General features: G+C 48.0%; 1 protein-coding gene across 1 annotated transcript in view; it reads left to right on the top strand.

The window, feature by feature from the left end:
* Window positions 1-4262: 4262 nt before the first annotated feature.
* JARID2 (jumonji and AT-rich interaction domain containing 2) overlaps window positions 4263-11482 on the top strand; it is a 199752-nt gene continuing 192532 nt past the window's right edge. The window contains exon 1 of the mRNA XM_065752299.1: window positions 4263-4406. Coding sequence (XP_065608371.1) covers window positions 4362-4406 — 45 coding nt within the window. The 5' untranslated portion in view covers window positions 4263-4361. The remainder of the gene's footprint in view (window positions 4407-11482) is intronic.

The following is an 11482-nucleotide window of genomic DNA, read 5'->3' as shown; positions in this document are numbered from 1 at the left end:
ATCAGGACAAGAAGCAAGCTCTGTAATCCTCAGTTCGAAGCTACCAACATTCTCACCCTCATCCTTCTTAGTGTACAAACAGCTTTACTTTCATCCACGCAAGTGACTAAATACAAGAAGGCAAAGTTGCATCCTTTTCATGTGCAGAAAACCTGTTCAACACTAGAAAATGCAATCTTGTCTTTTCTCAAGCAGGCATAATTCAGGTAAGTACACCGCATTTGAGGAAGAGGTATCCAGAAGTTGCTTTTATGAACTAGTTGGAAACCATCTGTCCACAAACAATCACAGCCTGCCCCCAGGACAAGACTCCTATTATGGCTGAACTTGTCTGGCATCATGCCCTTTGTTTGCTGACTGGTGAATTATGGCTCACCAATTCACCCTATATGTTCTTTCTGCCTTTCTCTTGCTGCTTGTGCCTATTATTTTATCTGTTTGACCAAAAAAAAAAAAAAGCCTAAAAAGGTGTGCTTTGATTTATAGCAGCCCTATTTGCCTTAAGGACTAAATATTCTTCTAAAATTTGGAATTTTGTCAGACAACCATACCAAGACCTTCTTCATTAGCTTATTGAAAATCCTGCCCCAAGAAACTCTGAGGACATGTAAAAATATTTGCCTTCCAAGCCAAACAGTTTCAAAAAATAATAGTCTCCTATTAAAAGAGTAGTCACACACAAGTCAGCTATGATTAATGTTCTTTTCCTGCAACCTCTTAAAGAGATTTTATCTCTGTTGAGATGTGAGGCAGGGAAATATCGTGAAAGCTCTAGTAGCTGGAGAGGTATCAACGAGGTTCCTTCTTAACAGAGCTCCCTCTTTTCATTGGAATTGTGTACAAGTTTATCTTAAGTGCTAGGACACGTTTCCACCTCTTTCTCAGAGACAACAAACAGCACCAGTGATGTTTAGTATACACAGGTTCAAATGCACAATGCATAAAATGCATTATCCTCATGCAAAAGAATAACCCACTCTGAGAAAACCCAAAGCTTTTTGAATGGTACTGTCTTGTTGCAGGACACGTGGCCTCTTCTGTTCTTTGTGAGTTATTGGAAAGGTTGGCTAGATAGTAGTAAAACTACCAGTAGATCATGCGGATTCAATTTTAGGGCTCCTTTACAAATCTGTGAAAGTCCTTGTTAAAGAATGATACACAATGAAGAAATTAATGAGACACAAGCAAGGAAATTCTTACCATGCTAACGTTAGTCACTTAAGTATTTTCAAGGAATGCTACGGGTGGAAGTGGTCAGGAGCTACTGTAGTGACAAATACTGACATTAGCAGCAGTTAACCCATGATATTAACTACTACTGTATCAACATGTAATTAATTTTCCAAGCCAGTTTAACTTCAGTGTCAGTGTCTTAAGTGTACATAAGTTAAAACAGAGGAATCTGCTAGAATGCAGATACATGATACTGAATCATATGATGCTCTGTAAAATACAACACAAATGTAAATACAGCCATTGATCTGTGGAAAAGGTTTCTGTCACACAATCTTGAGAAAAAGATTTTTTAGTTTGCACTTCACAGTAGGGTCTTGGTCTACACATGCTACAAAAGCCAGTACCGATACAGGAAGACCAAGATTTACAAACAGTGAAAAGTATTCTCCAAAGAGTGTGCAGGGGAAAAGTTTGTTTTGCTACCCTACTTTACTTGAGAAAAGCTAGGTAGGACTGCTACAAGAACTTTTTGTTTAATGATTGACTTAGAAATACGTCAGTGACCATCTTTGCCTCTTCTATTTTCCTAAGAAGTCTCCAGGAGAGTCATACTCTCAACTGGAGAAAACCTGAGACAGAAGTGTTTTGTTCTATATATGTCCTAGGCCTTCAAGCTACATGAATATCATAATAAAAATGAGAGCAGAAAGTTGGAGAACAATAAGAGAATTTATCATATTTTCAATTTAAATGAACTGCAGATCTCCCTTCATAATGACACCTGGACACAATACATATTTTCCTAGAGAAGGCCTAAAGGAAAGTCTTCAAAAGGTGAACATGATTACCATTTCTTGTTACCGTAAAGGCTTAACAATGGATGAGGCCAAACACCACCTAACTACTTTTTGAAGAAGACTAGAAAAATGCCTAAAGTAATTAGTAGTAAGCATGAAGAAGTAAAATGGAAATTAAGAAATTTCCCTCTGCCCTTGTGAGGCCCCATCCAGAGTACTGTGTCCAGCATAAGAAAGATGTGGAGCTGTTGGTGATTCAGAGGAAGGCCAGGAAGATGATCAGAGGGCTGGAATGTATCTCCTGTAAAGCCTGAGGGAGCTGGGCTTGTTCAGGTTGGAGAAGGATGCAGGGAGGCCTCATTGAAAGCACCCAGTACATAAAAGGAGCTTATAATTATGGAAGGAAAGCAACTTTTTACATGGGTAGATAGTGACAGAACATGGGAGAGTGGTTTTAAACTAAAAGAGGGGAGATTTAGATTCAACATCAGGGGACGTCAGTTTTTCTTCACTGAGAGCATAACAAGGCACTGGCACAGGCTGCCCAAAGAAGCTGCAGATGTGCCAGCTCTAGAGGTGTTCAAGACCGGGTTAGATGGGGCCCTGGGCAACCTCATGTAGCGGGTAGCAACCCTTCCCATGAGGTTGGAGCTGGTTTTAAGGATCCTTCCAACCCAAGCCATTCTATCTACTGTGTTCTGTTTATAGTGTAAAAGGAGAATGCTTTGCTTGTATACCAGTGTAAGAGAAGATGGGCAGCCCCGTGGGTTGTAGAACAGCTGCAGGTTCCGGTGCCTTCTGGACCTCTGGCTGTGAGTACAGCCACTCAACAGCCCTCCATACATTCCCGCACCTACGAAGTGGAAGCAATATCCTACAGAACTCTTGGAAAACCGCATTTGGGATGCAGGGATGAGCACCTGTAGCGGTGCATTCCCTGTTTGCAACGAGTCGCACTGCAAAGCAACAGTGGCGTACAGCAGCCTTCCCAACACCACACCGAGAAACCACCGCTACTCTCCACCCTCCTTCCCCCTTCTCTCTGCCTTCTCTGAAGGCGCAAGGCACGGAGTTCCCCCTGTGTGAGCTTTTATTGATGCGTGGGGAGAGGGGGGGAAGGAGGGGGTGGGTAAGGGAGGCTGGGCACGCAGGAGGGGGAAACCAAGTGCGAAAAGACGGGGAGGGAAGGGGCGTCGCCGAGGGGTTTACTGGCGGGGCGGCCAATCAGAGGCGAGCACGAGAGGCGCGCGAGGCACGCCGGGAGCTGTAGTTTTTGGCCGTCGCCATTTTGTGGCGAGGAAACTACAACCTTCCCGCTAGCGAAGGGACGGTTCTCCGGCCCCGCGCCTTGCCTCGTCGGACGGGCCCGGTGCCGGCAGCGGCCCGAGGTGAACGGGCAGAGAGCCGAGCGGAGGGAGAGCCCCAGACGGCAGGGGGCGGGGAGGGGCGGGGCGGACGGCCGATCGAGCGAGGGAGCGTCACCAAATTCCACGCGCGCCAGAGACGCGAGAAGAAGCCGGCAGGGTCCGGCGCCGCTGCGGCTCCGGCCCGGTTGGGAATTGCGAGACGGACCCTTACGCCGCTCCCGTCGGTGTGTGCGTGTGCCTGTCTGTGTGTATATATACACACACGCACACGCGCGCGCGCGCGCGCGCGCACACGCAGACATATATATTAAAAAAAAAAAAAAGCGGAAAAAAAAAAAAGCAAAAAAAAAAAAAAAAAAAAAAAAGCCCCCAGGTCCATTTAAAGTTGCAGCCGGAGCGCCGCGCTCATTGGCTCGGGGGGAGCCGGAGGAGCACACGGGGCGAGCAGCCCGCACCGAGCCGAGTTGTGTGTGCCGCCGCAGCAGCAGCAGCCCCGCCGCCGCCGCCCGCCTCCTCCAAGATGTAAGGCGGCCCCGGCGCCACGGACCTGCAAGCGGAGGGAAGGGGAGAGCAAGGGCGTCGTTTTCCGTGCCGTGAAAAAAAAAAAAAGAGAAAAAAAAAAAAAAAAAAGGAGGGGGGGGGGAAGATATTTCGTCGTGTGACCATGTCTCGCTGAAGTGTTTTTTTTTTTTTTAAGGGGTGTTTTTATCTTTTTTTTTTTTTTGAGATTTTTGATTTTTTTTTTTTTTTCTGGTCGTTCCCTTCGCATCCGAATTTTTTATTTTTATTTTTCTTCTTCCATCCCCGCACCTCGGATTTATTGCTAGGAGGATCACATTGTGCGGGAAGAAAGTGGGATTACGGAGACCGCCTCGAGCAGCCCCCCCTTTCCCCCCCCCCCAGCCCTCCGAGGATTTTTTTTTCGGTATTTTATTTTATTTAATTTTTTTTTTTTCGAATCGCCGCGGCCGTAATTCATGAAGCAATCGTCCCCTTTTGCGATCAGAATTTGGATACCAGAATGAGCAAAGAAAGACCCAAGAGGAATATAATTCAAAAGAAATACGTAAGTGCCCGACCCCCTCTCCCTCTCGGTTGACTCTCCGCGCTTTTAGGAAATGGCAGCGAACGTCAACTTCGGGGCCGCCGGGCCGGGGTGGTGGTGGTGGTGGGGGGGGAACGGCCGCGCTTCGGCTGCGGGCAGCGCTGACCTCAGGTGACACTCACGGCGGCGGGGAGCACCGACCCACAGGGTCCCGGAGCTATCCCACGTTATTATCGCCCCGCGCTGCCGTCGGAACGGGGCACTGCGGGTGGACCCGGCGTTCGGCTTCTCTATGCAGCCGCTGAGCCGATTGTCTCCGCCGGGCACGGGGATGTCCGCGGCCCCGTTCCGTTCGGGAGCGGCCCAGCATCCAGCGAGCGGCTGCACGGCCTCAAACAGCCCCGCAGCACCCGGTGCGGGGCCGCAGGGTCTGCGTGTGTGTGTGCGTGCGTGCCGTGGCACGGCAAAAGTTGCGCTCCCGCAGCGCGGCCCCGGGTGCCTCCCCGGGACCCCCCCCAGCCCGAGGCCGGCGGCCGGGGCGAAGACATCCGCATTGCGGAGGGAGCGGGGCTCCGTTCGCCGCCGGCTGCGGGACACAGGGCGGACAAAGCGGCGCGGGGCGGAGGTGCCCCGAATCCCGGCACGAGGGGGGCACAGCGCGGCGGGCGGTCGTGTGTGCGTGCCGTGTTGTGCTGCATGCGTGCTCCCAAGTTGCAACTTCGCTCCTCCTGCACGCCGCCTCGGGTTTGTCATTTTTTTTTCCTCCCCCCAATTTGTTTGTTTATCCTCCCCTCGCCCCACAGACACACACGCACTTTTTCTTTTCTCTTCCATTTTTTTTCCCCTTTATTCCTCCCCCCACCCCCCTTTTTATTATTTTTTTTCCTCCCCCTTCATTTTCTCTTTTATGTTTCCCTTCCGTTTTCCCTTTATTTCCCGTCTTATCTCCCCCGCGTGTATTTTTCCCCTTTTTCTTGACATCCCCGCTGCGGGGCGGGCGCGCAGCCGCCGGCAGCAACCTGTTGCCGGGGCTGTGACGGAGCCCCACGGCTGTCGGCCACGCCGCAGCCGCCGCCGCCTCCTCCTCGTCGTCGTCGCCGCCGCCCGGCCAGGTTCGCCCCGCGGCCGTGACGTCACAAAGGGAAGGGCCTACGCGCCGTGGAAGCTTCGTCGGCTCAGCGTTCCGTCGTGACGTCACAGCCGAGGCGGGGCGGGGGCGGGAGCGGGGGGAGGCCCCGGGGCTGTGCGGGGCGGGGGAGGCCCCAGGTGAGCAGGTGCGGGGATGAGCGGAGCGACCTTGGCCGGCCGACTTCGCCCCGCGTGGGGATAACCTGAAAGCGATGTGTCTGCCGGGCAGGTGCCACGCAGCGTGTTTTGTTGTCTGCAGGTGTCTAGCAGCCCACTCTCCCCGAGTCCGGGCTCGATCGTTCAGTGTCCCCGTGGGGCATCCTGGGAGGCTTGAGAGCTGTGCCACAGCACCCTTGGCATGGCGTGCCTGTGGAGCTGAGCAGTAACCCACGCTGGTGGGTCAGGGCACTGCGGAGCAGCATTCCTGGTGAGCAGATTCCCCCAGCTCTGCTAAACACAACTCCATCCCATGGCGTGCCCCGTGTCACCGGGACCTTTGGCTGTCCTCAGGCTGCTCCCTTGAGCACAGCCTGCTCCGGTCTGGGCTCTGCAGTGTGTGTGGAGCAAATATTGAAAGCAGAAGGGTGATGAGAACAATGGGGTGAGAGCCCCATGTGGCCCCACTTGCTGCTTTGCCAGAAGCAGAGATGAGAAATTCCCCAGAACTTTGTGTGGTCATTGCTACTGATAACCTGGGAGTGTGGAGACAAACCAATGCCTCATTTTTATTTTTTATTTTTTTTTCCTTCTTCTCTTTCCTGCATCTTAAAAACATGATCGCTCTGTTTTTGAAAGAGCCTTGGCTGACTCATTCACATCTCGCTTCGCCCTCCTCCTTCTCAAACATCTTTACATCTCAAATATTGCCTTTTGGCTCCAGCCTTAGAAAGCTGACAGCTTTGTAAAGCATCACCTGAGAAGCCAGACTGCATTCGGTATGCGCTCTGAATGAATAGTTCTTAAATGGATAGCTTTGAAGTCTCGGCTGTAATTTCACAGGTGTGTATTTTTGTGCTGTCGGGGAGCGCATATTCTGTTCTTCCCTCCCTGAGCCTCCACGCATGAGGGCCTGGATGACTGTCTCAACCTGCCTGCCCGGCTCTGCCAGGGTAGCACATGGCAGAATGCCATTGAGGAGAGGAGTCCTGGCTGTCGCCTTGTGTACCTCCTCCTCATCCCTTCTGAGGTGCTTTGTGAGGCCACATGTGGCCTATAAGGAGGAGAGCTGCTGTAGGGCCTGTCTGAAGCAGGGCGATGGCTGCCTGCCTTATGCTGGCTGTGTGAAGTCCTTCATAGCTGTGTCCTCAGGGTCCTGTGGGTAGCACCCTGGTTGATTCTATCCTATGTGAAGCTGAGTGGCTGCCTGCTGAGAGGCACTGCCAGGCCTTGGCACTGCAGCATGGGGTCCCACACTGGAGCACGATGACCACATGGCAGCAACCCTGAACAGGAGATGTTTGTGTGCACCAGAGCTTCTTTGTGGTGTGGGGTTCCCTCATCTTCTGCTGCCTGTGCTGCCTCCTCTGCCCCACACTGAGGGGAGTTCTGAGTGAGCCCATTTCCTATAAGAAATAATGTAAATCTACTGCTGAGTGAGGGCAGAGGCATCCTGGTTCAGTGTGTATTATGTTTTGTTTCAGTAACCTTCTGGAGACTTCTTGTTCTGGCTCTTTTTTTTGGGCTGGCAGAGACAGTCCCAGCATTGTACCTCTTCAATCACTGTAGCACACTGCTTTTTTTTATTTTTTTTTATTAAGATATGTATATAACTTGAGCTCATGGTGTGTGGATGCTGGCCACTCTTGAGATCTGAGTTTGCATTCCTCTTAACCTCCTGCTGGCCTCTTTGAGACTAAAGCATTATGTTGTGAGAGGCATGACAGCACGCAACCAGAAAACTAGTAATTCCATTTTTTTTTTTCGATTTATGGCAAGCATTTACTTTTTGCTAGCAACAAATGCTTTGCACTGAAATACCGACGTGCTCCTGTTCACTCTGACAGACTGCAAGCCAGAAGATGCTGTCCAGAGTGAATTATAGTGAATCAAGGCCCCTGTGAAGACTTTCTAATGTTCATTAAGCACTCTCACCTTCTCTTATGAGGCCTACTAAGCTGGTATTAAAAATATATTACCCGTACCTTTTCTGAAGATGTAGAATAACTGTTAATGTGATGCATGTTAAAGGGTGGTATGAACGTCAGCTCATTTTGTAGTGTAGCTGCGTTCCCTCCATTTTATTGTTTGATGAAACAGAAAGAGGTCTAAATTACTTGCCTGCAGCTATGCGCTGTAACAGCGGCAGCTATGGAACTGATCTCTTTCTGCAGCCTGGTCCAATATTGTCTCCCGTGTGGCTTTCGGGCTCTTGCTATGAGGCATGGCATCTGCTGTACAGAGACTGCTTGATGTGGTTCAAACTTTCTTCAGTACTTTTTTCCCCCTAATTGTGGTCCTGACTGTTAGATTAGCAGTGCATTTTTAACATAATTAAAAGGAAAAAATGCATTTCTGTGTGGATACTTGTTTTTTGTCTTTTTTTTTTTAAGTGATGATTATACCCTGCAGCTGATGGAGACCAGTTGATACAGTGATGACTCAGCTGTGGGAGCATTATATAAAGTAGGTCAATTTCAATATCCCATCGACTGAAGCTAAAGAGACTTCAGGTTGAAAATTGGAATTTTGTTTATGCACGTCACCAGTGTTTCCTAGTTGGAACACAATTGGGAGTTCTTGAGGAGAGAAATACAATTTTTTTTCCCCCTTCTATACTGTGCGGTGACTGCATTCAATCAGCTTGAACTTGGGGAGGGACGGGGAAACGCACCAGCTGCTTTCATTTCTAAAGTTTATAGTTTGCAGCACTGGAGTGAAAGAAAGGCTTAAAGGTAATTTTAATGCAGAGAAGGGAAAAGCAGAGACATTTATTATTATTATTATTTTTATTACAAGCATGCAGCTTTTGTGTGATTTAGCAGATGTGGAATTTGCAGAGGAATACATAGGTTGCTGCAAAATCCGAATTTGCATTTAAAACACTCAGTCCTTTGCATGGCTTTCTTCCCAACTATAAATGTAAACCGAGTGTAAATGATGCATTGTTTGCCTTAGTGGGCAGACAGTCTGAAAACAATAGTGCTGATGGATTTGACTGCTTCTGTGTAAGATTAACGGGACATTAACTTTCAAGTCTAATAATGAAAAATTTCAGTGTTGCCAAACCTGAACTTGCATTAAATGCTTCCTGATGTTGATGGCCCTGAATGTCCTCATTCTCCTGGGCAGTTGAAAAGATTCGCTTTGATGTGAAGCCCCTTAACCTGCTGTTAGGAATTCAGATAAAAGGACAAAGTGTACCTGAAGTATAATGGCAAAGTAAATAATGTGATATGAAATGCATACACTTTTTACACTTCCTATTGGTTATTATTTCAGGCATCCTAGTAGGATGTCATGGGGAAAGCTAACACTGCTTATAACGTTCAAGTCTAGTATATGGGGGGCACTTGGCACTGAAATTCAGACACCAGAAGTAATATGCTTACCCTAAGGTATTTGCCATTCCCTTAGATCTTTGGTGGGTTCTTATGCCTGCTTACTACTTCTGGGGATATTGGATGTGGTCCTTGCTGGTTTGTAGCAGGAAGGTTTTGCTTGAGAACCCACAGTGTTCATTTGCTGGGGTGGGTTTCCTTTGGCCTGTCGTACAAGCGTTTTCTCAGTGAAGCAGTAGGTGCAGGTCTTTAAACCATTTGCCATTTCATTTGCTCAGGTTTCACACTTTCCCCCTTGTAACAACATCCCGTTCTGATGTTGTTCCTTCGACAGGCCAGTCGAGGCCTGGTATTTCCAGCAGTGGGCTGTGGGAAGGGAATAAACCCTTTAATTACAGCAGGGAGAACTTGTTTGAGTACACGCTGGCTCTCCTCCCTTCCCATGTATGCTTTTGTTTATCAGCTGCTTCCTTAAGCAGTTAGAAGCAGGGTCCAAGGCTGTACAACACTGCCCTTAATCTTACCCCAGGCTGGCTGTAGTCAGTTGCAGGCACTGCTGCATGGCTGTGCTGCCTCTCGAGACTCCCTGGGCCACGAGCAGAAGGATCGTGTGCGCCTTCCCCATCTGCTCCCCTGCGAAGTTCATCGGATTAATTTATGCCGCTGCAGAAAGCAGCTCAGATGGACTGGCTTGGCTGGGTGCAGAGCAAAGGGAAAATGCTCACATGGAAATCATTCCACCCGTGCACGTACCAAATGAGTGGTATCTCCAGCATTTCTGCAGCAAATGTCTCATGCCAGGCCGAGGTGTTGTAAGCCACAACGCGCAGATTTAACTGGAGGAACAAAGCCTTATTTAGCCAGACATAAAAATGAGCTTGTTTGTGTGGGTAAAAAAAATGCATTGAAGCAAAATGTTTTCCTTTTGTTCTAAGGTCTTTTCCTATCAGGTTCTTCCCTTGCTTTGCTCTGCAAAAAGGCAGCCTTAGACCTGTGCCTTACTGCATTTACTTCCCAAAAGCTAGGAGGAATGCAAATATAACACCGAGTTGAGAGACTGTGGTGTGCTGCTGTGCTCCGGGATGGCTTGTGGTATTTGCGTCCCTGCGCTCTGCTTTCAGTTCTTCCGAGTGTGCCGTGCTGCTCTGACATCTTTTGCATGACGTGAGGTTTGCAGGAGATGAGCATGTTTTGGCACACAGACACTGTGATGACTGGCTAACGGTACTTGTAAAGTTCAAGAATAAACCATGGGAGCTTGTTCTGACATAATCTACTAATCTTAGTTTTGCACTTTGGTACTGTTGTCTGAGCCAAGTTAGGATGACTGTATATCACAAGCAATTCATTTTTAGCTTTGCTTGCAGATTAGTTCTGAAACAGTTTGTGCTTTCAGATGAATAACAATGGGAGTGAATTTGGAGAAGTTATCAGCTCTCCCACCAGTGCACATATGGAAATCAGCTAAGTGCTGTTTTGAAAGGAGATTTATGTGAGCAGGTTGGGGTATGTGTTCCCCAATACTCTTAGCTTGATATTTTTCTCCTTCGCTGCCCACAAGAGCAGGGCTGTCTTCTCTGCCCTTTCCCACATTTGTATGTCTGGAGGAGAAGTGAGACTTTCTTTTCCCTCTGGGGATTGTGTTTTTCACTCTTATGGATAAAAAAAGTCTGCAATGACTTTGAGTAAATTTCAGTCTCACTACTTCATGCTGCTTTTAGGGAAGTCTGACAGAGAGAGAACGCCTTTGAGACTCATCAGTGGCAGGAATTTGTCTTCCCCTTGGCCTCGGGAATGCACCAAAGCAGAGAGTACCATTTTCCTTTCTGTGTTTGGGAATGGCCTGCGCTTGTGAGAAATACAAGGGGGAACTTGAAGATGTAAAGTGTGGAAGTAGAACATGTGTTGCAACATGTGGAGTATTTTTTGTGGTCACTGTTAATAAAGTGGACAGAAACCATGACTCTTGGACAAGAGTCTGTCCGGAGCTTCTCTTGATGAGATGCTTATCGTTATTTTTATTTGTTGTTTTATTTAATGTACCTTTTTTTACGCTGTTCTCATACTGGGAGTCCTTGCGCCACAAAAGTACTTCGTCCAGAAATTACATATAGAGTTTTAAATTGCTGCGGGCTGCTGCCATATGCTTATGGGTTTGGGTTTTTTTTTTTTCTCCTTTTTATAAGGTGCCTGTTAAGCAGAGTAATGGTGATTTAGAAAAGGGGCATACTTCCTTCTTTCTCACCTTTTTTATTTCACAGTTATTACTTTCAGCCAGTTAGTCACATTGACTTCATTTTGGTACATCAAAGTTTTAAGCCAAATCTCTCAGCTGCAGTGTGCACTCAGAAAACCCTGTAATACGAATTTCCAACCCTGCCTGTATGCCAGATCAATTAACTTCTTAGTTCAACTCGGGCTGAAAAAAATAGCTCCGCTTCTGTTTTGGTTTCAGCGATACAAAATTTGGTC

Source organism: Cyrtonyx montezumae, unplaced genomic scaffold (genome assembly GCF_038088225.1).
Source record: "Cyrtonyx montezumae isolate F1298 unplaced genomic scaffold, pur_monq_1.0 scaffold_8, whole genome shotgun sequence".
NCBI classification, from domain to species: Eukaryota; Metazoa; Chordata; class Aves; order Galliformes; family Odontophoridae; genus Cyrtonyx; species Cyrtonyx montezumae.
The sequence above is the reverse complement of the archived record's forward strand: the minus strand, read 5'-3'. Positions and strand labels throughout refer to the sequence as shown.